The sequence below is a fragment of the Tachypleus tridentatus genome, chromosome 10 (genome assembly GCF_004210375.1).
Source record: "Tachypleus tridentatus isolate NWPU-2018 chromosome 10, ASM421037v1, whole genome shotgun sequence".
Taxonomy (NCBI): domain Eukaryota; kingdom Metazoa; phylum Arthropoda; class Merostomata; order Xiphosura; family Limulidae; genus Tachypleus; species Tachypleus tridentatus.
The window spans coordinates 127,042,086-127,068,474 of NC_134834.1; the positions used below are offsets into that span (position 1 = coordinate 127,042,086).

The 26,389-nt window shown below is 29.5% G+C and overlaps 1 protein-coding gene across 1 annotated transcript in view; it reads left to right on the plus strand.

Moving 5' to 3' along the window:
- The window catches only part of LOC143230269 (tudor domain-containing protein 3-like), a gene marked incomplete at its 5' end in the record, with an annotated part of 48,928 nt that extends 22,956 nt beyond the window's left edge, over positions 1-25,972 (plus strand). The window contains 7 exon segments of the mRNA XM_076463517.1: positions 4,887-4,992; positions 6,160-6,296; positions 11,898-12,075; positions 14,957-15,068; positions 22,056-22,123; positions 24,001-24,467; positions 25,846-25,972. Coding sequence (XP_076319632.1) covers positions 4,887-4,992; positions 6,160-6,296; positions 11,898-12,075; positions 14,957-15,036 — 501 coding nt within the window.
- Between the last annotated feature and the right edge of the window lie 417 nt (positions 25,973-26,389).

Sequence of the window (26,389 nt, forward strand, 5' to 3'; positions counted from 1 at the left end):
AACATTATGAGTAAGACACCTAGAGTTTCTATCTGTTATACACAATATAACATTATGAGTAAGACACCTAGAGTTTCTCTCTCTTATACACAATATAACATTATGGGTAAGACACCTAGAGTTTCTCTCTCTTATACACAATATAACATTATGGGTAAGACACCTAGAGTTTCTCTCTCTTATACACAATATAACATTATGAGTAAGACACCTAGTGTTTCTATCTGTTATACACAATATAACATTATGAGTAAGACACCTAGAGTTTCTCTCTCTTATACTCAATATAACATTATGGGTAAGACACCTAGAGTTTCTCTCTCTTATACACAATATAACATTATGAGTAAGACACCTAGTGTTTCTATCTGTTATACACAATATAACATTATGAGTAAGACATTTAGCGTTTCTCTCTCTTATACACAATATAACATTATGAGTAAGACACCTAGAGTTTCTATCTGTTATACACAATATAACATTATGAGTAAGACACCTAGAGTTTCTCTCTCTTATACACAATATAACATTATGGGTAAGACACCTAGAATTTCTCTCTCTTATACACAATGTAACATTATGAGTAAGACACCTAGTGTTTCTATCTGTTATACACAATATAACATTATGAGTAAGACACCTAGAGTTTCTCTCTGTTATACACAATATAACATTATGAGTAAGACACCTAGAGTTTCTCTTATATACACATTATAACATTATGAGTAAGACACCTAGAGTTTCTATCTGTTATACACAATATAACATTATGAGTAAGACACCTAGAGTTTCTATCTGTTATACACAATATAACATTATGAGTAAGACACCTAGTGTTTCTATCTGTTATACACAATATAACATTATGAGTAAGACACCTAGAGTTTCTCGTTGTTATACACAGTATCACATTATGAGTAAGACACCTAGAGTTTCTATCTGTTATACACAATATAACATTGAGTAAGACACCTAGTGTTTCTATCTGTTATACACAATATAACATTATGAGTAAGACACCTAGAGTTTCTATCTGTTATACACAATATAACATTGAGTAAGACACCTAGAGTTTCTATCTGTTATACACAATATAACATTATGAGTAAGACACCTAGAGTTTCTCTCTCTTATACACAATATAACATTATGAGTAAGACACCTAGTGTTTCTATCTGTTATACACAATATAACATTATAAGTAAGACATCTTGTGTTTCTATCTGTTATACACAATATAACATTATGAGTAAGACACCTAGAGTTTCTCTCTGTTATACACAATATAACATTATGAGTAAGACACCTAGTGTTTCTATCTATTATACACAATATAATATTATGAGTAAGACACCTAGAGTTTCTATCTGTTATACACAATATAACATTATGAGTAAGACACCAAGAGTTTCTATCTGTTATACACAATATAACATTATGAGTAAGACACCTAGAGTTTCTATCTGTTATACACAATATAACATTATGAGTAAGACACCTAGTGTTTCTATCTGTTATACACAATATAACATTATGAGTAAGACACCTAGAGTTTCTCTCTGGTACACACAATATAACATTATGAGTAAGACACCTAGTGTTTCTATCTGTTATACACAATATAACATTATGAGTAAGACACCTAGTGTTTCTATCTGTTATACACAATATAACATTATGAGTAAGACACCTAGAGTTTCTATCTGTTATACACAATATAACATTATGAGTAAGACACCTAGAGTTTCTATCTGTTATACACAATATAACATTATGAGTAAGACACCTAGAGTTTCTATCTGTTATACACAATATAACATTATGAGTAAGACACCTAGAGTTTTCTCTTATATACACAATATAACATTATGAGTAAGACACCTAGAGTTTCTCTCTGTTATACACAATATAACATTATGAGTAAGACACCTAGAGTTTCTATCTGTTATACACAATATAACATTATGAGTAAGACACCTAGAGTTTCTATCTGTTATACACAATATAACATTATGAGTAAGACACCTAGAGTTTCTATCTGTTATACACAATATAACATTATGAGTAAGACACCTAGAGTTTCTATCTGTTATACACAATATAACATTATGAGTAAGACACCTAGAGTTTCTATCTGTTATTCACAATATAACATTATGAGTAAGACACCTAGTGTTTCTATGTGTTATACACAATATAACATTATGAGTAAGACACCTAGTGTTTCTATCTGTTATACACAATATAACATTATGAGTAAGACACCTAGAGTTTCTATCTGTTATACACAATATAACATTATGAGTAAGACACCTAGTGTTTCTATCTGTTATACACAATATAACATTATGAGTAAGACACCTAGAGTTTCTCTCTGTTATACACAATATAACATTGAGTAAGACACCTAGTGTTTCTATCTGTTATACACAATATAACATTATGAGTAAGACACCTAGAGTTTCTATCTGTTATACACAATATAACATTATGAGTAAGACACCTAATGTTTCTATCTGTTATACACAATATAACATTATGAGTAAGACACCTAGAGTGTTTCTATCTGTTATACACATAACATTGATAAGACATTATGATAAGACACCTAGAGTAAGACACCTAGTGTTTCTATCTGTTATACACAATATAACATTATGAGTAAGACACCTAGTGTTTCTATCTGTTATACACAATATAACATTATGAGTAACATACCTAGAGTTTCTATCTCTTATACACAATATAACATTATGAGTAAGACACCTAGAGTTTCTATCTGTTATACACAATATAACATTATGAGTAAGACACCTAGAGTTTCTCTCTGTTATACACAATATAACATTATGAGTAAGACACCTAGAGTTTCTCTCTTTTATACACAATATAACATTATGAGTAAGACACCTAGAGTTTCTCTGTTATACACAATATAACATTATGAGTAAGACACCTAGTGTTTCTCTCTGTTATACACAATATAACATTATGAGTAAGACACCTAGTGTTTCTATCTGTTATACACAATATAACATTATGAGTAAGACACCTAGTGTTTCTATCTGTTATACACAATATAACATTATGAGTAAGACACCTAGAGTTTCTATCTGTTATACACAATATAACATTATGAGTAAGACACCTAGAGTTTCTATCTGTTATACACAATATAACATTATGAGTAAGACACCTAGAGTTTCTATCTGTTACACACAATATAACATTATGAGTAAGACACCTAGAGTTTCTATCTGTTATACACAATATAACATTATGAGTAAGACACCAAGAGTTTCTATCTGTTATACACAATATAACATTATGAGTTAGGAAGAAGTATGAACTTAGTAAGACACCAAGAGTTTCTATCTGTTATACACAATATAACATTATGATTGAAGCTATAAAGATTATGATCTGCCTGAGAAATTACAATATTATAGTTAGTAATGTACATTGAATTCATATTTACTGGATGGGTGGTGAATAAAATAAGAGAATAGGTGATTCCTGGAGAAAATGTCACATTTCTCACAGTTGGAGAAATTCAGAATTTTATTCAGTATTGCATTATAAAATTAAAAACTTAAAACTTATATCCTATTAAATTATGGATTTTTAGCTAAGAATTTATGTTATACTAATTGGTGTAACATTAATAAAAAGTAGTTTAACTAAATTTTGAATAGAAATAACTGGCACCACGTGATGACAGGGTTGGATAAGAACCTGTGTATGCAGAGCTGAAACTAAAAATTCTAGTCATTACTACAACAAAAAAATCCATTTTCTTCTTCCAAACTTAAAGTTTAAGCCTGTACAAGATTTTGTAATTTATCAGTAGAGCAATGTTGCACCAACAATACATTTCTTATCAAGGATAAACTGTTATCATGTAGTCCTGAGCTGCTACTTTTATAAATTGTTATCGTGTAGTCCTGAACTGGTACTTTAATAAATTGTTATCGTGTAGTCCTGAACTGGTACTTTAATAAACTGTTATCATGTAGTCCTGAACTGGTACTTTAATAAACTGTTATCGTGTAGTCCTGAACTGGTACTTTAATAAACTGTTATCATGTAGTCCTGAACTGGTACTTTAATATACTGTTATCATGTAGTCCTGAACTGGTACTTTAATAAACTGTTATCATATAGTCCTGAACTGGTACTTTAATAAACTGTTATCATGTAGTCCTGAACTGGTACTTTAATAAACTGTTATCATGTAGTCCTGAACTGGTACTTTAATAAACTGTTATCATGTAGTCCTGAACTGGTACTTTAATAAATTGTTATCATGTAGTCCTGAACTGGTACTTTAATAAATTATCGTGTAGTCCTGAACTGGTACTTTAATAAACTGTTATCATGTAGTCCTGAACTAGTACTTTAATAAACTGTTATCATGTAGTCCTGAACTGGTACTTTAATAAATTATCGTGTAGTCCTGAACTGGTACTTTAATAAATTATTGTGTAGTTTTGAACTGGTACTTTAATTAACTGTTATCATGTAGTCCTGAACTAGTACTTTAATAAACTGTTATCATGTAGTCCTGAACTGGTACTTTAATAAACTGTTATCATGTAGTCCTGAACTGGTACTTTAATAAACTGTTATCATGTAGTCCTGAACTGGTACTTTAATAAACTGTTATCATGTAGTTCTCAACTGGTACTTTAATAAACTGTTATCATGTAGTCCTGAACTGGTACTTTAATAAATTGTTATCATATAGTCCTGAACTAGTACTTTAATAAACTGTTATCATGTGGTTCTGAACTGGTACTTTAATAAATTGTTATCGTGTAGTCTTGAACTGGTACTTTAATCTTTTTAAAGTATTTTGATGTGGGCATTTTAATTTCTTACAGCATTTTAGTCAATTACACAGAAGTGGAGGAGGAAGTGAAGGGGGTCCACCTCCTTGGGTAAATTTTGGACAACGGGTAGATACCTCACTGTACCGAAATGTAAAAGGTCAGAATTTTCTTATTTATGGACATTGTGCACCAAATAATTATCTTTGTTGACTTCATGAAATTATTCTGAAATTCATGTTTATAATATGTTTTTGTTATTTAACATGTATATATTGGAAAATGAAGTAAACTATGAAATTCCTTGTTTCACATGGTCTAACACATCTTGAGTTAAACTGTGAAGTAAGTTCAAGTTATTCACATGGTCTAACACATCTTGAGTTAAACTGTGAAGTAAGTTCAAGTTATTCACATGGTCTAACACATCTTGAGTTAAACTGTGAAGTAAGTTCAAGTTATTCACATGGTCTAAGTAAGTTCAAGTTATTCATCTAACACATCTTGTTAAACTGTGAAGTAAGTTCAAGTTATTCCGTGGTCTAACACATCTTGAGTTAAACTGTGAGGTAAGTTCAAGTTATTCACATGGTCTAACACATCTTGAGTTAAACTGTGAAGTAAGTTCAAGTTATTAGCAGATTGTTTGCCAGTTATTGTGATAATTAGACATGTATTATCAGATGAAATGATAAACTGTATGCCATTAGAGAATGTTTGTCATTTTATTATAATATCTGTTCACTTATCTTCAGGTATTGTGAACGTAAACATTGTGTTACAATATATGTTTTGATTGTTTTTCACAGTATTCTGTCTCAATTAAAAGTATTATATGGGCAGAAATGAAAATGATTTTGCTTAACATTTAGTTCTTCACAACTAAGTAAATACAGGGGTTTGGTTTAGTTCTTTACAACTAAGTAAATACAAGGGTTTGGTTGTGTGAACTTTTTTTGTTATATAAGTTCAGGTTTGAAAGCAAGTTGCTAAGAAAAATGCTTTTGTTAAAAACATTATCCACTTTCATGTGTTAATTATCGGAGATTGAACAGAATGTAGTTACAGTAACTCGTGCTGTTTTATGAATAGGCAACATGTTCATTGTCGGTGGATGAGTTGGCTGTCAGATTATTGTGTAATAAACAGATGTCAGGTGCATTATCAGATTATTATGTGATGAACATAGAATAAACAGGATAATAATAGTTTTAATTCATTTAAATATTGATATAAGAAACATTACGGTGATAGAAATGAGTGAAATCATCATTGGAAGCTACATTTAGGAATGATTTGCTCTAAATCTTCCTGTTATGTTTCTTAGGAGGTTTCCGATCTCTGAGTCTAGCTCATAAGGAGCCAAAGGAAGACGAAGCTTTTGAACAACAGAGACAAGCTAACATCGCTGAAGTGGCGAGAATAAAGAATGAAAAGAAAAAGATATTTGGTGGTGGGAAACAGGTAAACAGTCTGTGTATTGTTATTCACATGTATTGGAAACAGTTGATTGGTAGATTGTTTTGATGGCCATTGTAAGGATTTGGGGACACTAATATCTGGTAATTATCAATTATGTTTTTTATAGAAAAAGTTTGTGTCAAGTAGGTTAAAACTGTCTATCATTTTTAGTTTACTCAATGCATTATAGAACGTTTATTAGTGGAGAAGATTTATGAATCATTAAAATTAGCAGAATGTTAGATATTAAACATTTTCAGCGAGGGAGCCAAACTGAAGTAATCCTGTTATAGTCACCATCTTGGATTTCAAAATGTCCAAAAGTAGTTACCACTACTTCTAAACCTTGCATTTTCAAGGCACATTTAAGGTTGATTTAAGTGGATATATCCACAGAATATTTGATTTAAGTGGATATATCCACAGAATATTTGTAAATATATTTACCAGGACACGTAATGTATCAGTTGCTTTGTATTTCAGAATGCTTCCAAGTTTAGTTGATTTTGGTCATAGCTGATTTATATATAAATAGAAACATAAGTTCAGTCTTGCATTTTGAGGGACAAAGAGTCCTTAAGCACTGTCACTACATTGAGTTTAAAACTGTTACATTCAATATGCCCTCTATACATATCTGGTTGACCATAACAATTGACAACAACTGATGTTTTTTATAAACTAAAATGCACTATCAAAGTTAAGCCACAGTACCAATTATTATTATTAGATGCTTATTCCATGATACAGAACACTTTCAGTACCTACTATAGATTATCTGAATAATTGTTGCAATTTATCATTATGACACTTGCATACAGAGTCACTCCCAGTGACAATTACAGACTGCCATAAACATCAAGCTAGTTTTGCTGTGCATTTACAGTTCTGGTGGCACCTTACAGCCACATTCCAGTAGCAACTAACAACCTTTCTTACAGCCACTCTTCGTAGCTTCTGACAGGATATTCTGGTAGCTAAGACCATATTGGCTGCCCATCACCTTGGTGTTACCTTCCCATTACAACTCACTGGAAGATGTTTCCTCAGAGCATGGATGAATGATTGACCCCATATGTGATTGGTCTAACAGACAGCTCTCTGTATCAGAGAAATTTCCTTAAATCCTAATTCCATTACTGGTAAACATATACTTCCTACACAGGTCAACATTCTCCTCACCACTTGTGTGGTCAGATAGTAGCTACAAGTTTTCACTAAGCTCAACAGCTAAACAAGGGTCTTATGTGAGTATCCCTGTGAAAGTGTATAAACAGAGAGAAAGGAATGAGACATTTCACAGAAGAAACATACTGGAGGACACATCGCCCCCAAGAATATGTTTCTTATACTCTTTCAAGCTGTCAGCAACTTTCCCAGTAGGTATCTTTTGTGTTCTCTGGGTTTGGATTTCCTGTATGGGAGTTTCTTCTGAGCCAACTCCTTCTTCTAATCTGGCTTTATAGAAGACAGAAAACCTAAATAACTGAAACATAAGGTTCACAACTAGCCCCTCTCATTCTCTGTGTACCCAGCAGAGTGCTCTAGTTCAGGGGTCCCCAAACTTTTTAAACATGCGAAGCTTTGCATCAGAAAGAAAAAACATTCCAGAGCCTTAAAGAAAGAAAAGAAACAATTGGTTACAAGATAAAGTTTACTTCAATCTTTTAGAATATAAATTAATAAACATCAATATTTAAATACAAAATATGTATTTCTACTTACTCGTTCAAAAATTTCTGCTTGCAAAAAATATATCAGTAAAAGTACAGTGTACTTATTTATTTATTAGTGGCTCAGATGGGCTTGCTTTTGTTCACAAAGTAGTTCAATATTTGGAGTTATGGTTGTTACCTGTAAGTGTAAATCATCTTCAATATTTAGCCTGTTTCTAAATTTGGTCTTTGTAGCTGTATACAGCAAAAATGTTTGCTCACAAAGATATGTTGTTGGAAAATGCTTCAAAATTTCAGAGCTCTATTATTTATTTCTGGGTATTCTATGGCCATTTGAATCCAAAATTGTGTAATTTATTCTTGCTGAAATTTTGTTTTACGGTGTAATCAGTTGAAATTTCTGTAAGCTGTACTTTTTCTTTCAATGGGAAATTGTAGATATTTGCAGAGTCAACAAAGGGATTTTGAATCCACAGTAATTTTTCTAAATGAGGAGGGAAGTACTCCCCAATAGTTGTACACAAATCAGATGTGTGCTGCAAGACTGAAACTTTTGCATCTTCACTTAAGGAAATTTCATTCATAAGTAAAAAATAGCAGATTTTTGAAGCAGTTAAGTTCTTCCATTCACCCCAAAGATTTAGCTTGTGTTGTTGTACTTTTTTTATCCAGCATTTGCCCCTTAATTTGTATGCAACTTCAGAATGGCATTCAGATAAAAAGAAACCTATCTCCCCACACAGTTCATAAGACCGAGCAAGCACTTTTCCCCGAGAAAACCATCGGACTCAGTGTGAAGCAGCAAATGTTTATGCAAACTTCCCATATTCTAATAGAGTAAACACAAGATCCTTGCACTGAATGGTCCTGATTTTATAAAATTAACTACTTTATGGCATATCCCAATACCTCTTTTAAGTCTTCTTGTATTTGTTTTATTATAAGTGCATGACAATGAGGACAGCAGTGAATACTCTCAATGTCCAGATTTTTCTCTCTTATGTGTGCCACTGCGCCTGAAAACTTTCCAATCATAGCTGTAGCTCCGTCAGTGCAAATACTCGAGCAAACCTTTGCCTACTCAAACAACAGGCAAAGAAATATTTAAATTGATCAACTTATTTATGGAAGATCATGAGATTCGATGGCAGGTTTTTTCGAGTATTTGCACAAGCAACATCACATAACCTGCAACATCACATAACCTGCAACATGACATAACCTGCAACATCACATAACCTGCAACATTTCACATAACCTGCAACATCACATAACCTGAACATCACATAACCTGCAACATGACATAACCTGCAACATCACATAACCTGCAACATCTGTTGATTTATTATCTGAAGCAAAAAGTTTGACTCACTTTTACTTACCTTATTAACTCTGTTAAGCAATTTGCTGGCAAGTCCTTGATTCTTCGAGAAATCAAGTTGTCAGAAAGGGACATAGAGTTAATATTTTTAAAAAAACTTCTCATCAGTCGTGCATTCTACCAAATCCTTTCCACATGGTTTTATTAAATCTTCTGCAATTGTACGAGCTTCACCTGCTTTTCCAATACGGTAACTAACACGATATAAAGCAATAAGAGCTCCTTTGTTGTCCTGATGGACAAATGAACAAAATGTAGCTTTCCTTGCATTTACTTGCAAACACTTAATTTTGAAATACTTGGAAGTTTAGTTTTTTAATTGTTGTTGATTGGTTTATAGACACAAAATAGCTTCTTAATGAAAACTCATTCAAGCACTTGAGTTTTATCATCATATAATGACATGTTGACCTGAGATCAGTGTTGGCATAACAAAGTCAGAAATAAAGATTTGTGGAGAAAGGCTAGGCTGGTAAAATAATATATTCTTCTGAAGAAAAAGGGTGACCTATTATTTTTACAATTTTTTTGTTTTTTAACAGAAAGGTTTAAGTTAAATAAAATATTAAGCCTAAATGTTAATCGAAATGAAACATGATGTCATAGAGCTCATTGGTGCCAAGTTTGTTTAATTAAACTACAATAAATCTAACCTAAACCTAGCAATTACCAATTATAATTGTCATAAATGTAATTATACTTCATATAAATATACTTTGAAATTGTAACAATTGATACTGTATCTAATTGCATTACAGTGTTTCAGATTTGGACAAGTTTCAGCTATGACGGTGTTTCATTTTGTTTGAGATTTAGCCACTAATCCAGATCTGGCTTGTATAAGACATTTGGCATCACTCCCCAGGGTTAACTGATGTTTCATACGAAGATTACTAAGTTATCTTGCATCTCAATGATGCGTGCGATCTTGAGATGGTGCCTATTCCCTTGGCTGTAGTTTCACTAGATAGGTACAGTGGAAATCTTGTTCATGTGCATCACTAATTAGATGACAAGGCATTTGGCTACCTTATGAGAGTCATAGCTGTTCCAGCCATTACCTGTGCTTGGTTGAATTTCTTCACTTTGATGTTCAGAGCACTGTGTAGAAATCACATAGTTTCATATTGAAAAACCATGGTCTTGTTTATCAACTGTTTTAACTGCTGTGTTTTAGAACCACCAGCACTGTCATTAATGTGTTTCAAGTGAGCTTTATCAAATTTCCAGAACATAATCAGACATTTTAATCAACTGAAAGAAAACAAATTTCATTAGATTGAATAAAGATTATACTTTGTAAATGTGGATATGGTCAATATTTGTTACAAATGATGGATATTTTGAATAACTAACAGCCAGCTTGAAATACAAGATGACTAATCCATTAAGTGTCCTAATCAGTCTCCCTTGGCCCTGAGTGTGTGGGTCTGGCTATTGAAATTCACCACTTGGTGACTTTTGTACCTATCAAAACTGGCCTTTTTGTGACTTTTATTGTCAATGAAATCAACCTCTTTTGTGGTCATTGAGACGAACCTTCTCGGTGACTTGTAAGGCTAATGAAATTAATTTCTGCTACTGCTTATGACTGAAGATATTAAATAAATTGGTTGTTTATTTGAGCAATTTTAAAGTTTAAGATTGTTTATATAATGGTTGTTTCAGTCTGACACCATCTCTAAAATGTTTAGTGTGTGTGTATGATCACTGTAGATAACATACTAAATTGTATCATCATTGTAGAATGTAGAGTCTATTGTATATAAAATATTCATTATTAATATGACATTGTTCCCTTTGTTTACATGGGAAATTAATAGGTATGTGTATGATGAACATGTGCTCAGTAGACAACAGTGCTCTTGTGTTGGAACTAATATTGTTGGTGAATTAGAAAGAAAGAGACACAGAGAAATGAAAGGTGCTAATATTGCTTATGTGTAGAAGGAAGTAAAAGATGTTACTACATTAAAGAAAGATGAAAAAGAGTACTGTGTTTAAATTAGAAAAAGTGAAATTCATTAGTAGTGTTACTACATTAGGGAAAGAGGTAAAATACACAATTGTTACTACATCAGATAAAAGATGAAATACATTAATATTGTTATTACCTTAGAGAAAGAGGTGAAATACATTAATATTGTTACTACATCAGATAAAAAGATGAAATACATTAATATTGTTACTACATCAGATAAAAAGATGAAATACATTAATATTGTTATTACCTTAGAGAAAAAGGTGAAATACATTAATATTGTTATTACCTTAGAGAAAGAGGTGAAATACATTAATATTGTTACTACATCAGATAAAAAGATGAAATACATTAATATTGTTACTACATCAGATAAAAGATGAAATACATTAATATTGTTACTACATTAGCTCAGTATTGTATTTACTGTAATAAACATCTTATTAGGACACAAGTATGATCTTATTCAGAGGTACTTTAACTTTATTCAATAAATTGTGTGTAATGTATTTTTTACTGACTTGAATAGTGGTACCAGGTTGTCTGTATTATATATTGTCGTGCAGATACTCGATGGTGATATTGCTCAGGTAATGGGCAAGGGCTTTTCAGTTGACCAAGCTACCTCAGCTTTGAAGAATCATGGTGGAGACTTGGGTGCTGCTTTGTCTTCTCTATATGTCACCAACAAGGTTTCTGGTGGACAGAATAATGAAACCAGAAACACAGTATTGTCGAGGGCAGGTTAGTTTTAATATCAGCTGTGTATGTACTAAATCATCTTCTGAACGTGAAATGTTTTAAACATATTATATAGTTATAAAGTAATGTTAAGATGTTTTTGTTAACCAGTAATTATTAGTTGTACAGGCCAAGATAATTATTTAGTGATTAAAAAATAGGTCCAAGTATTGACTGATTGAAGTTAAGAGAGTACTTGAAATAGAGGGTACAATAAATGTTTCCTTCTGAAAACGTGAGACACATGTCAGAGTCACAAGTATTTAAAGTGCTTTTCTCTAGCCACCAAATTATATTTCACATGTTGGCAGATTGCTTATTTACAAAACAAAAACTCAACATACTAAGAAACCAAATAAACACAGCCATAAAACTATGCTCACCAGATAAAATTAACGATGAATTAGACAAAATAAAACAATACTTCACCAACATCAATAAGTTTCCTCCACAAACCGTAGAAAACATTATACGCACACACCTAGACAGAAAGCAAAATCAACCAACTAAAGTAAATACAGCTCATTTAATCAAAAAACCACTTAAACCATATACTGCTGTATACCATATATTCCGACATCAGCAAACAAATAACCAACATTTGGCAAAATTAGTAACAAAATATGACATTCCAATTAATACCAAATTTATTCAAAACCGCACAAAACTGGGTCTATACTATGTAAAACTACACTGACAAACACCACACCAACATTATTTATAAAATACAATGTGATCTGCCACGATTCTATATTGGAAACAAGTAGAAAATGGAAACCAGATTCAAAGAACATAAAAGTCACCTTCACACGTTTTGAACACTGCAAGTCAAATAAACACAACATAACCATAGAAAACACTCAAATACTAAATAAAGAAACAAACATAAACAAACGTAAAATTAAAGAAGCCTTACTTATACAACAACTTAAACCCAAAATAAACCAATATAAAGGAACGCCTTTATACCTATATTAATATAATAAATAAAATTATATATTCAAACATCTAATACCGCCCTCTACATTTCGACACACAGTTACACAACCCCTTTCAAACATGTGGTCAGCTTCCGGTCAGTTACCTCTTTCTTTGTGAACCTGACGTGTTGACCGAAGAAGGTCAAACGTTGTTCATTCTTCTATGTAAAGTGTTTTCTCAGCCCAAACGAGCCGTTTTGCATATAAATTTCTCAACAAGTGGGTTTCTCGTCATCACTGAAACACTACATTGTGGTCTGTTCTCATGATTTATTTATATTTTGGTTCTTGTGTTTGGTGCTAGAAAAACTACATTGTGGTCTGTTCTTATGATTTATTTATATTTTGGTTCTTGTGTTTGTTGATACAAATACTACATTGTGGTCTGTTCTCATGATTTATTTATATTTTGGTTCTTGTGTTTGTTGATACAAACACTACATTGTGGTCTGTTCTCATGATTTATTTATATTTTGGTTCTTGTGTTTGTTGACACAAACACTACATTGTATTTTGTTCTCATGATTTATTTATATTTGGTTCTTGTGTTTGTTGATACAAACACTACATTGTGGTCTGTTCTCATGATTTATTTATATTTTGATTCTTGTGTTTGTCGATACAAACACTACATTGTGGTCTGTTCTCATGATTTATTTATATTTTGGTTCTTGTGTTTGTTGATACAAACACTACATTGTATTTTGTTTTCATGATTTATTTATATTTTGGTTCTTGTGTTTGTTGATACAAACACTACATTGTGGTCTGTTCTCATGATTTATTTATATTTTGTTCTTGTGTTTGTTGATACAAACACTACATTGTGGTCTGTTCTCATTTATTTATATTTTGGTTCTTGTGTTTGTTGATACAAACACTACATTGTATTTTGTTCTCATGATTTATTTATATTTTGGTTCTTGTGTTTGTTGATACAAACACTACATTATGGTCTGTTCTCATGATTTATTTATATTTTGGTTCTTGTGTTTGCCGATACAAACACTACATTGTGGTCTGTTCTCATGATTTATTTATATTTTGGTTCTTGTGTTTGTCGATACAAACACTACATTGTGGTCTGTTCTCATGATTTATTTATATTTTTTGGTTCTTGTGTTTGTTGACACAAACACTACATTGTGGTCTGTTCTCATGATTTATTTATATTTTGGTTCTTGTGTTTGTTGACACAAACACTACATTGTGGTCTGTTCTCATGATTTATTTATATTTTGGTTCTTGTGTTTGTTGATACAAACACTACATTGTGGTCTGTTCTCATGATTTATTTATATTTTGGTTCTTGTGTTTGTTGATACAAACACTACATTATGGTCTGTTCTCATGATATATTTATATTTTGGTTCTTCATATAGCAATATTGCACTTTTATTACATATAATGCAAAAACTTAAATTTCTCTGATTTGTCTGTTTGTTTGTTTTCACCATTTGTTCATGTAGCAACATCATCCAGAACCTGTCTTAAAATCAAATATTTAAAAGAAAATGTAGTTGGTTTTAATATTTTCTATTGATAATTTAGTATGATTAATTTTGGTAATATTTCAAAATGGGAAGTTTTTTTGTTCTCACTAGACCTACAAACATGAACTTAGCTTAAGAGGATCTCATCAACTTTTCAGAATCAGTCATTATCACACTACCAGTAAAACCTCTTCAATACTAAAAGTCAATAAATGTGTTTGAGCTACCACTCAGAAACATTTCAAGAGTTTAGTTTCATTGTAATTGATATACATTGTTATCATTTGATCAGTTGAATAGAGGCTTTTAGCAGCATGTACTGTAGTTACTCAAAAACATGTTTTGTTAATTTTGTTTAACTTTCAGTTAGAAAGCTTGTAATCAAGATGTATTTGTATAAATACTTTACAGATCAGAACAGAAGAAGAGAGAGAAAAATGAGGAAACAGATGTTATACAGAGCAGACCATCTGGGCCGACAACTCTTTTGAATTCCTCCAAAACCAAATACCTTTGTCTGATGGTATGAAATTTAATTAGTGTTAGTATTTCATGACAAGTCTGCTGACTGTGATTTCAGTACTGTATTTTAACACTTATGCATAGATGACCCTGTTTTGGGTGGAAAATTCTGTGTTCAAGTTTGTTTTGCTAAAACTCATATGTTCTTGCTTTTATATCAGAATAAAGCATGGTCTGAAAGTTAGTTGTCCACACATTAATTTACATTTTTTTTTAGAATAATGTTGGGTTTGCCCTAGCACTAGTATTCTTTGAGCATCATTGAGAGAGCTACTTTTATTTTCCGTCAGTCTGTGTGCCTTGCTCGTGTATTGTTCATAGATATGTGTTTGTTAAACTGAAAGTTATAAAATTGCTGTTGTGGGTCAACAGAACTTACGTAAAAACAGACTAAGTAAAGAATAAAGAATACTAAATAATGTGGTTATTAGTCAATGGAACCAAAGTAAAAACCACTTTAAAAAAATCCAATTCTGGAACACTCTAGAAAAGTGGCATTTTATTATAACGTCAGAGATAGTAATTTCTTTTTAATTGTTCATATCATTTTATTACAACGTCAGAGATAGTAATTTGTTTTTAATTGTTCATATTTTATTATAACGTCAGAGATAGTAATTTGTTTTTAAGTGTTCATATCATTTTATTACAACGTCAGAGATAGTAATTTGTTTTTAATTGCTCATATTTTATTACAACGTCAGAGATAGTAATTTGTTTTTAATTGTTCATATTTTATTACAACGTCAGAGATAGTAATTTGTTTTTAATTGTTCATATCATTTTATTGCAACGTCAGGATAGTAATTTGTTTTTAATTGTTCATATTTTATTTTAACGTCAGATATAGTAATTTGTTTTTAATTGTTCATATTTTATTATAACATCAGAGATAGTAATTTGTTTTTAATTGTTCATATTTTATTCCAACGTCAGAGATAGTAATTTGTTTTTAATTGTTCATATTTTATTATAACATCAGAGATAGTAATTTGTTTTTAATTGTTCATATTTTATTACAACGTCAGAGATAGTAATTTGTTTTTAATTGTTCATATTTTATTACAACGTCAGAGAGAGTAATTTGTTTTTAATTGTTCATATCATTTTATTATAACGTCAGGATAGTAATGTTTTTAATTGTTCATATTTTATTGCAACGTCAGAGATAGTAATTTGTTTTTAATTGTTCATATTTTATTATAACGTCAGAGATAGTAATTTATTTTTAATTGTTCATATTTTATTATAACGTCAGAGATAGTAATTTGTTTTTAATTGTTCTTATTTTATTACAACGTCAGAGATAGTAATTTGTTTTTTGTTCAATTGTTTATATTTTAATTACAACATCAGAGATAGTAATTTGTTTTTAATTGTTCATATTTTATTACAACGTCAGAGATAGTAATTTGTTTTTGATTGTTCATATTTTATTATAACGTCAGAGATAGTAATTTGTTTTTAATTGTTCATATTTTATTATAACGTCAGAGATAGTAATTTATTTTTAATTGTTCATATTTTATTATAACGTCAGAGATAGTAATTTGTTTTTAATTGTTCTTATTTTATTACAACGTCAGAGATAGTAATTTGTTTTTAATTGTTTATATTTTTAATTACAACATCAGAGATAGTAATTTGTTTTAATTGTTCATATTTTATTACAACGTCAGAGATAGTAATTTGTTTTTAATTGTTCATATTTTATTACAACGTCAGAGGTAGTAATTTGTTTTAATTGTTCATATTTTATTACAACATCAGAGATAGTAATTTGTTTTTAATTGTTCATATTTTATTACAACGTCAGAGATAGTAATTTGTTTTTAATTGTTCATATTTTATTACAACGTCAGAGATAGTAATTTGTTTTTAATTGTTCATATTTTATTACAACGTCAGAGATAGTAATTTGTTTTAATTGTTCATATTTTATTACAACGTCACAGATAGTAATTTGTTTTTAATTGTTCATATTTTATTACAACGTCAGAGATATTTTATTATAACGTCAGAGATAGTAATTTGTGTTTAATTGTTCGTATTTTATTATAACGCGTCAGAGATAGTAATTTGTGTTTAATTGTTCAACGTCAGAGATAGTAATTTGTTTTAATTGTTCATATTTTATTACAACTTCAGAGATAGTAATTTGTTTTTAATTGTTTATATTTTATTACGTCAGAGATAGTAATTTGTTTTTAATTGTTCGTATTTTATTATAACGTCAGAGATAGTAATTTGTTTTTAATTGTTAATATTTTATTACAACATCAGAGATTGTAATTTGTTTTTAATTGTTCATATTTTCTTACAACGTCAGAGATAGTAATTGGTTTTTAATTGTACATATTTTATTACAACGTCAGAGGTAGTAATTTGTTTTTAATTGTTCATATTTTATTACAACGTCAGAGATAGTAATTTGTTTTTAATTGTTTATATTGTATTACAACGTCAGAGATAGTAATTTGTTTTTAATTGTTCATATTTTATTACAATGTCAGAGATAGTAATTTGTTTTTAATTGTTCATATTTTATTACAACATCAGAGGTAGTAATTTGTTTTTAATTGTTCATATTTTATTATAACGTCAGAGATAGTAATTTGTTTTTAATTGTTCATATTTTATTACAACGTCAGAGATAGTAATTTGTTTTAATTGTTCATATTTTATTACAACGTCAGAGATAGTAATTTGTTTTTAATTGTTCATATTTTATTACAACATCAGAGGTAGTAATTTGTTTTTAATTTTTCATATTTTATTTTAACGTCAGAGATAGTAATTTGTTTTTAATTGTTCATATTTTATTACAACGTCAGAGATAGTAATTTGTTTTTAATTGTTCATATTTTATTATAACGTCAGAGATTGTAATTTGTTTTTAATTGTTCATATTTTATTACAACGTCAGAGGTAGTAATTTGTTTTTAATTGTTCATATCATTTTATTACAATGTCAGAGATAGTAATTTGTTTTTAATTGTTTATATTTTTAATTACAACATCAGAGATAGTAATTTGTTTTAATTGTTCATATTTTATTACAACGCCAGAGATAGTAATTTGTTTTTGAATTGTTCATATTTTATTATAACGTCAGAGATAGTAATTTGTTTTAATTGTTCATATTTTTTATTATAACGCCAGAGATAGTAATTTATTTTTAATTGTTCATATTTTATTATAACGTCAGAGATAGTAATTTGTTTTAATTGTTCTTATTTTATTACAACGTCAGAGATAGTAATTTGTTTTTAATTGTTTATATTTTTAATTACAACATCAGAGATAGTAATTTGTTTTTAATTGTTCATATTTTATTACAACGTCAGAGATAGTAATTTGTTTTTAATTGTTCATATTTTATTACAACGTCAGAGGTAGTAATTTGTTTTTAATTGTTCATATTTTATTACAACATCAGAGATAGTAATTTGTTTTTAATTGTTCATATTTTATTACAACGTCAGAGATAGTAATTTGTTTTTAATTGTTCATATTTTATTACAACGTCAGAGGTAGTAATTTGTTTTTAATTGTTCATATTTTATTACAACGTCAGAGATAGTAATTTGTTTTTAATTGTTCATATTTTATTACGTCACAGATAGTAATTTGTTTTTAATTGTTCGTATTTTATTATAACGTCAGAGATAGTAATTTGTGTTTAATTGTTCGTATTTTATTACAACGTCAGAGATAGTAATTTGTTTTAATTGTTCATATTTTATTACAACTTCAGAGATAGTAATTTGTTTTTAATTGTTTATATTTTATTACGTCAGAGATAGTAATTTGTTTTTAATTGTTCGTATTTTATTATAACGTCAGAGATAGTAATTTGTTTTTAATTGTTAATATTTTATTACAACATCAGAGATTGTAATTTGTTTTTAATTGTTCATATTTTCTTACAACGTCAGAGATAGTAATTGGTTTTTAATTGTACATATTTTATTACAACGTCAGAGGTAGTAATTTGTTTTTAATTGTTCATATCATTTTATTACAACGTCAGGATAGTAATTTGTTTTTAATTTTTCATATTTTATTTTAACGTCAGAGATAGTAATTTGTTTTTAATTGTTCATATTTTATTACAACGTCAGAGATAGTAATTTGTTTTAATTGTTCATATTTTATTATAACGTCAGAGATTGTAATTTGTTTTTAATTGTTCATATTTTATTACAACGTCAGAGATAGTAATTTGTTTTTAATTGTTCATATTTTATTACAACGTCAGAGATAGTAATTTGTTTTTAATTGTTTATATTGTATTACAACGTCAGAGATAGTAATTTGTTTTTAATTGTTCATATTTTATTACAATGTCAGAGATAGTAATTTGTTTTTAATTGTTCATATTTTATTACAACATCAGAGGTAGTAATTTGTTTTTAATTGTTCATATTTTATTATAACGTCAGAGATAGTAATTTGTTTTTAATTGTTCATATTTTATTACAACGTCAGAGATAGTAATTTGTTTTAATTGTTCATATTTTATTACAACGCCAGAGATAGTAATTTGTTTTTAATTGTTCATATTTGATTACAACATCAGAGGTAGTAATTTGTTTTTAATTGTTCATATTTTATTATAACGTCAGAGATAGTAATTTGTTTTAATTGTTCATATTTTATTACAACGTCAGAGATAGTAATTTGTTTTTAATTGCTCATATTTTATTACAACATCAGAGATAGTAATTTGTTTTTAATTGTTCATATTTTATTACAATGTCAGAGGTAGTAATTTGTTTTAATTGTTCATATCATTTTATTACAATGTCAGGATAGTAATTTGTTTTTATTTTTCATATTTTATTATAACGCCAGAGATAGTAATTTGTTTTTAAGTGTTCATATCATTTTATTACAACGTCAGAGATAGTAATTTGTTTTTAATTGCTCATATTTTATTACAACATCAGAGATAGTAATTTGTTTTTAATTGTTCATATTTTATTACAACGTCAGAGGTAGTAATTTGTTTTTAATTGTTCATATCATTTTATTACAATGTCAGGATAGTAATTTGTTTTTAATTTTTCATATTTTATTATAACGTCAGAGATAGTAATTTGTTTTTAATTGTTCGTATTTTATTTCCAATATTTAAGCTATTAAGCCACATAAATATATTGGATAAAACGTAACTCAGTTTGGTATAGTAGGTTTGTGATCTTGAATTAGCTCACTATTTTATCAATAAGTTGTATTCTCTTCTGTTCTATGTTATTGGTAGCACGTATAGTTAAGGTTGCAGTTGTTGCCCAGTAATAGTTTAGTTAGCTGTATCTTTGGTTTTTGAGTGTTCTCGTCAAAACAATTTAAATTCACTCATTATAATATGGAGGAAACTGAATTACAGCATAAGTAAAATAACAGCGCCATGTTTTTAAAATGCAAATTTAAAAATATATTCTGTTTCCATTTACAAGATTTTTAAACTCTAGTTAAGTATATGAAAAATTTATAGGATTAAAAACTTGCCAGATATTCTTGCCTTTTCAGCCATAGGGGAATGACAATGTTATGAGTCAATCCCTCTATTTGTAGTTCACAGTTATGGGTGATATGAGATTGCTCGAGTATCTCTGTCATAAACAAATTTTTTAGTTTTCTTTTTTATTATTTCCTAAAAATTTAACTGTTGGTAAGATAAAATAATAATTATCAAAATGTTTATTATATGAAAGTGATGTTATTCAAGTTTTATTTATGTTGTTTGTAAGTTTAAGCTACTTGTAGGATATCCAATATACTATATTTTTATTTTGGTCAAATACTCATTTGCCTAATAAATAAGTTACCATTATATATTATTTTATTCTACAGGGTTAACGTAAAAAAACCTTAAAATCTCAGGTACTGTGTTTAAATATAAGGGTGATAAAAATCTTATATTTTCACGTAGCACTTAAGCTTTAAATTTTTTTTTTAATAGTACTTCCATGTTTAAATGACATTAAAACATAATTCTATTGGTTGATTATGAAACATTTAGTAAGTGTGTAATTATAGATAAACAATTAAAGTCATAGAATTGTTGTAAACACACTTATGAACATGTAAGACATATACAGAAAATACAATTTTTGACACAAGTTTTGTGGCTCTTTAAAAACATCTGGGAAAATATATAAAGTTATTGAAACAGAACTGATAACTGAACAAATGTTTCATTGTTTTACATGTTCAACAGTGCATGAACAAACACACGTAAAAACTCAAAACTCAGATATCCATTTCCAAACACTTTACTGGAGTTTTACTATGTCTTAAGAGGTATTATGCTATCATATTAAGGCTGAAAATGAGTATTTGCTCAAAACATTGCTAAATAAATTATATTTAGTTTTACTACATTATTATGTTTTCACTATGATTGTATTTTATTAGTTTTAGAGATGTTCAGTATTTCATATAACACTGCACAGGTACTAATAAGAAAGGTTGGGTAAATAGAACAAGTACAGAAGACTGAAGGATGTGGTTATAGATCAGCAGAACCTGTGTATAAAACTACTAGTTAAATACAACAGGAAGTACATAATAGTGAAGGATGTGGTTATAGATCAACAGAACCTGTGTATAAAACTACTAGTTAAATACAACAGGAAGTACATAATAGTGAAGGATGTGGTTATAGATCAACAGAACCTGTGTATAAAACTACTAGTTAAATACAACAGGAAGTACATAATAGTGAAGAATGTGGTTATAGGTCAACAGAACCTGTGTATAAAAACACTGAGAATACTGTGGAATAGTGCTTCTGTTTTCTTCACCAAGTATATAAATATAGATATCACTTCTCAGGCTGTTTTGATCATTTATTATCAGTATAAGTAATGTTTACTGAATACCTAAAATTACAGTTAAAACAGTTTATCATAAATTTAAAAAAATAATAAATATATTCATTAAAGAATGAGGAGATGAAGTTGTTATATTGTATTTACAGATTCTAAGAACAGTGGATTTTCATCTGCAAACAGTAATCGTTCTTCCAAGGCTTCAGCAACAGTTGTGGTAAAGGCCCTTAATTTGTGATGCGTGTTTGTATATATACATATTTTCTTAGATATATAATGTTGAATTTTTTATTACTAAAACTAAACTAATTTGTGAAGAAAATTTTGTAAATCAATGACCAGCACTTTCCTTTTATATCTGTGAGGCAGTGGCAAGTGCTTGAGCATCGGTTTAAGTTATTTTATCTCCAGTAAAACTAGATAGTAAAACCGATTAAGATGTGTAGTTTGGCATTATTACCACATTAAATCTTTATCTCTTCTTTTATGTTATATGATAACAGAGAAATTATGACATAATTATTACTTTAATATCATGTTTGAAATTGTTTCTCAGTTTTCTGTACTTCTATGTTTAACTATTTTTATTAAGGTTCTATTGACTCTGATCCATACTTTATATTTTTTTGAAGGTTGTACTGACTTTGATCCACAATATTTATTTTATTAAGGTTCTGTTGACTCTGATCTACACTGTATATTTTATTAAGGTTCTATTGACTCTGATCCACACTGTATATTTTATTAAGGTTCTATTGACTCTGATCCATACTGTATATTTTATTAAGGTTCTATTGACTCTGATCCACACTGTATATTTTATTAAGGTTCTGTTGACTCTGATCTACACTGTATATTTTATTAAGGTTCTGTTGACTCTGATCTACACTGTATATTTTGTTAAGGTTCTGTTGACTCTGATCCACACTGTATATTTTATTAAGGTTCTGTTGACTCTGATCTACACTGTATATTTTGTTAAGGTTCTGTTGACTCTGATCCACACTGTATATTTTATTAAGGTTCTGTTGACTCTGATCCACACTGTATATTTTATTAAGGTTCTGTTGACTCTGATCTACACTGTATATTTTGTTAAGGTTCTACTCCTGAATCTGATTGACACTGTATATTTTATTAAAGGTTCTACTGAATCTGATTGACACTGTATATTTTATTAAGGTTCTACTGAATCTGATTGACACTGTATATTTTATTAAAGGTTCTACTGACTCTGATTGACACTGTATATTTTATTTAAGCAATGCAATATTTTCACTTTCATTGTTCATACATACCCAATTGGGAAAGCCAACTACAATGATGAAATTCCTCAAGTACAGTTAAGCTCCTCAGGAACAAACGAATGTGATATTTCAATCCCTGGTTTATTTTTAAGAAATTAAAATCATAAAAATATAATTTCTGTAGTTACCAAAAATGTTTATTGAAAATAATGATTGTAATAATTTAAAGTTGAAATGGAAGAAAATTATAATAATTATAAGTGACATGCTATATTCCTATTAATATTTGATCTAGTTGTTGGATCACAAAAACTTTTGTAAATCTGATGTGAAGTATACTGACTGAAACGGTGTACTGACAGTTTTAGTAGAAAACTGTAAAGGAAACTTTGAGTGTTAAATAAAATGAAAATCTGCATTATTAGTTTAGTATTTGTAGGATTAAAACATGTTTTTATTGATTTTAGTTGATCATTCTTTATTTGAGGTGGATATCTTGTTTTGTTTTCCATTGTGTTGGGTCAGTTGAATTGGTCCTTTTCCAGCATAGCAACAGCAGGATTTTCTGATGCGATTCTACTGACTTTTATTATTTTTTTTAAAACTACTGTGTGGTGTGTTTCTGTTTATGTTAGCTGACTATTAAACATAAATATGTTACTGGTAATATACTTGAAATCAAACATGGTCATAAACCTTATGTACCTGATCTCTTTCAGCCTGCCTAAGTTACTAGTTATAAATTGTGACAATAGGAAGAGAAAGAGATTATTGTATAAATGTTTCACAGTAGTTGAGTCACAACTTGGTAATTGTCAAAGAAAATAATATATTATATGTTATGTAGAACAACTCACCAACATCCAGTGAACAGCAAAGGTTCAGACCAGATTCAGGAAGATCACAAAAGGATGGATTATCCGGTGATAAGAGGAAGTTTCCGAGAAAGGACAGTGGAGCTACTAGGTATCCAAACCAAAGAAATAGTTATTCAGGACAACAGCAAGAAATATACAGGAATAAACCTCCTTACAATCAGCCTTCCCCTTCTAACAACAGGGGGCAGGACAAATATTCTTCAAATAAAATATCAGATAATAGCTCAAAGAAAAGTAATGAAAATGTCACCAGTAGTAACAAAACAAACAACCCAAAACAAAGTGAACGAAAGGGTACTAAAAGTTCATTTCACATGAGGCAAACAGTGCCGAACCAAACCAGAGAGCTTTTGTTAATGGTGTAAAAAGTCAACCCGGAACAATCCCACCTCAGTCGGGAGAGAAAGTTTTAGCCAGATACTGGGAAGATGGGAAGGTGAGCTAAGCTTAGTAATTTGTAAACCATACTTATGTAAGGTGTAGCTGTACATGTAAACCATACTTATGTAAGGTGTAGCTGTACATGTAAGCCATACTTATGTAAGGTGTAGCTGTACATGTAAACCATACCTATGTAAGGTGTAGCTGTACATGTAAACCATTACATATATAATTTCATGTATTCAAAGAAACAGTTTTATGTTAACTGATATAATAACAAATTCTAATATGTACAAGTCATGCACTGACAGTACTCCTGAAACAATGACATGTACAAGTTCTGCACTGACAGTACTCCTGAAACAATGACACGTACAAGTTCTGCACTGACAGTACTCCTGAAACAATGACCGCGTTACAAGTTCTGCACTGACAGTACTCCTGAAACAATGACACGTACTCCTGACAAGTTCTGCACTGACAGTACTCCTGAAACAATGACACATACAAGTTCTGCACTGACAGTACTCCTGAAACAATGACACGTACAAGTTCTGCACTGACAGTACTCCTGAAACAATGGCAAGTACAAGTTCTACATTGACAGTACTTCTGAAACACTGAAATGTATACTAACTGGTATATACCAGTATTATCCCATAAAATGTGTTTACAATGGTTTTTTGTTAACTAGAATCTAGCACTGGTCATAATAACTTACGTAGAATATGACCCTGTTCATGATAATCTGTTAATTGTAATCCAGTCCTCTTCATAATAACCAGTTAACTATAACTTACTCTTGTTCATAATAACCTGTTAACTATAATCCAGTCCTCTTCATAACAACCTGTTAACTATAATCTACTCTTGTTCATAATAACCTGTTAACTATAATCTACTCTTGTTCATAATAACCTGTTAACTATAATCTACTCTTGTTCATAATAGCCTGTTAACTATAATCCAGTCCTATTCATAATAACCTGTTAACTATAATCTAATGTTGCTTATAATAAACAGTTATGTATTATCCAGCTCTCTTCATAATAATCTATTAGCTATAATCTACTCTTGTTCATAATAAACTGTTAACTCTAATATAGACGTCTTCATAATAACATGTTTACTATAATGCATTCCTCTTTATAACCTGTTAATTATAATCTCAATTCTTGGAATTTTAACCTTTTTTAAATAATATGTAGATTAAGTTATTTGACCCATATTGTTTGTTAGATGTGGTCATAACCGATTAATATGTCAGTAATGTGATTGTTATAAACACACTGTACTATTAACATGTCATTTTTATTTAAAGAAAAATATTTTTTATGAAACTTTATTAATGAACTCAAGTTTTAACAATATTTTTACAAAACCTTATTTTATTAAGTGTAGATCACTTCTAACTAGTGTCTGTACTTTGTCAGTTTTATAGGGCTGTGGTACATGCTGTTGCACATAATGCTTACACGCGTCGTTGTTCAGTTTGTTGACTATGGCAACTATGAAGAAGTTACAATAAGTGATATACAACAAGTTAGCCTTTCAGATTGGGTAAGCAGTCTCAGCAACATACAGTGAAAATCTGCCTTAATCCTTGTCATGTTTCATATTGATAGTTAAGCACAACCTTTATTTTGATTACAAATATTTTGAAGATGTATTGTCATAAATGTTTGTAATTTACTTCTTGTTATGCAGTGTAGCAGAGTTCATAAGGTTTTAAACATAGTTTTCAAAAAATTTAACCACTACATTTCATCCAAATTTTTTAAACTTTAACATAAGTGGTTTTAATATTGTTCCATGTTTTGATCACTTATTTTAATTATTTGTACACTGAAAGAGTTCATGCCACTTTGTAAATAAACAAGAAAATGTAATAAGGATTTAATGTATGTTGTAACCAACCTGGTCTCTTGACCTTTATTAACATGTTAGAAAAAGTAATAAGGATTTAATGTTTGTTGT